This window comes from Aplysia californica, unplaced genomic scaffold (assembly GCF_000002075.1).
Source record: "Aplysia californica isolate F4 #8 unplaced genomic scaffold, AplCal3.0 scaffold01025, whole genome shotgun sequence".
In the NCBI taxonomy this organism is placed as follows: domain Eukaryota; kingdom Metazoa; phylum Mollusca; class Gastropoda; order Aplysiida; family Aplysiidae; genus Aplysia; species Aplysia californica.
In genome coordinates this window covers 11,035-12,775 of record NW_004798295.1, presented here as the reverse complement: position 1 = coordinate 12,775, position 1,741 = coordinate 11,035, and the positions used below count along the sequence as shown (strand labels likewise).

The window sequence follows — 1,741 nt, the reverse complement described above, 5'->3', positions numbered from 1 at the left end:
AAAACCAGACTGACCAAAACTGAGTTGATAATGCCCTGAAACACCGACTCCAACCAACAAACTAACAAATGAAAACCAGAGGGAAATATATTATAACTCAATTTTTCGCCCTTTCTTCCCACACTAGAGAGGACCTGGCCAAACCAGCCAGCAACTTGTATCTGCACAACCTGACGGGCATACTCGAGACGGCCATTCGGGCGACCAACGCTCAGTTTGACGACGCGGACATACTGCGGCGCCTCGACGTACGTCTGCTGGACGTGTCGCCAGGGGATACGGGCTGGGACGTGTTCAGTCTGGAGTATCGCGTGGACGGGCCCATCAGAACGGTAAGAGAAATATGGCAAAGTCTGTTTAATCCCTTTGTAATGTTTGTGTCTGATGTGAAAATGGGAATGAACTGTGTTGTGAGTGTTGAAAGGACAGTTCTTTGTTGTCACAGTTGTTTCCCCTTCTCTTGGCCTCGTTATCAATATGCACACGGGATTTCAGTGTGATCAAAAGTAAATAAAGGTCAGGTACCGGCAGGCAGGCAAGGAGAGCAGTTGTGTTGTTGTCTCTCTTCATGTATTAAATTTTTTTATAATGTGAGGCCATAGGTAGCTGTCACACCCTTCATGTCGATAAGAGTAGGCTTCAGCCGCCACCCGAGCAAAATTCAAATTTTCCTACAGACTGGAAATGTTTAATGTGTCCCACGCACCTATATGACCTTCCCCTTGTTCATTTTCTGTACTATTATTTCTTGTCGTGTGAATGTCTTGTTTAGTACTACAGAATAACACGTCTAGGTCGAATACAGAAGACTCGAAATTACACTTTTCTCTTTCTCTCTCTCTTCTGGCGCTGTGGCTTCATAAACGGTCAGCGATGCCGACAGCACGCAGGAACTCAACACTCGTCCGGGGTCCTTAAAAAGTGCTGAAAGTGGGTTACTGAAATGTCCCAGCAGATGTTGAGGTCCTGGTGTTCCAGATGGGTCGACGCGTTCTGCAGCTGTCGTCTTGGTTTGTCGGTTGGTAGACTGACATCCCTCGGCAACAGCTGGCGGGAGCAGGCTCGTCGTTCGCTCCCGAAATTACGCTTCCGTCGACCTGTGCCTGCAGTCCCGGTTTTTAAACTCTAACATCCCTCCCCCCCATTTTTTTTTTCTTTTTTATCTTTGTAAGATATCCCTTGAACTACGCCCCCCCCCCCGAACTACCGAGGCCGGTCCCGACGAATTCAAGCTATCCGGTTTATACCAGATCTATACTTTTATTTTTCTTCCTCAGGCAATGAGGCGCTACTTGCTTCTTGGGCAGGGAGATTTCATCCGACATCTCATGGATCTGTTAGAGTGAGTAGTCATAGTGTCATGTAGTAGTTAGGCTACCGGACTCGTAATCGTGTGTGTTTGTGTATGTATGTGTGTGTATGCATGTGTGTGCACCTCAATGTTAATGTAGTACTCCGTATATGAGCATCGGTGGTCTAGTGGTTAGGCTACTCGACTCATAATTGTGAGGCTGCGGGTTCGGGAGTTCGAGCCTCAGGCCCGACATTGTGTCCTTGGGAAAGACATTTTAACTCAAGTTTCCTCACTTCACGGAGGTACATGGCCTTAGATAGCGACAGATCTTGTCAGTATGTTCATGTTTTAGCCCTTCTCCCTCTCTCTTTGTCACTCTCCCTTACTCTTTTAATCTTTTTTTTTTCTCCTCCCTCTATCCCTCCCTCCACTCTCTCTTTTATTCCC

At 47.0% G+C, this 1,741-nt stretch overlaps 1 protein-coding gene across 1 annotated transcript in view; it reads left to right on the top strand.

Annotated features, from left to right (window-relative positions):
* LOC101863394 (gamma-tubulin complex component 3 homolog) overlaps window positions 1-1,741 on the top strand; it is a gene marked incomplete in the record, with an annotated part of 32,929 nt that overhangs the window by 21,822 nt on the left and 9,366 nt on the right. The window contains 1 exon segment of the mRNA XM_013089721.2: window positions 130-332. Coding sequence (XP_012945175.1) covers window positions 130-332 — 203 coding nt within the window.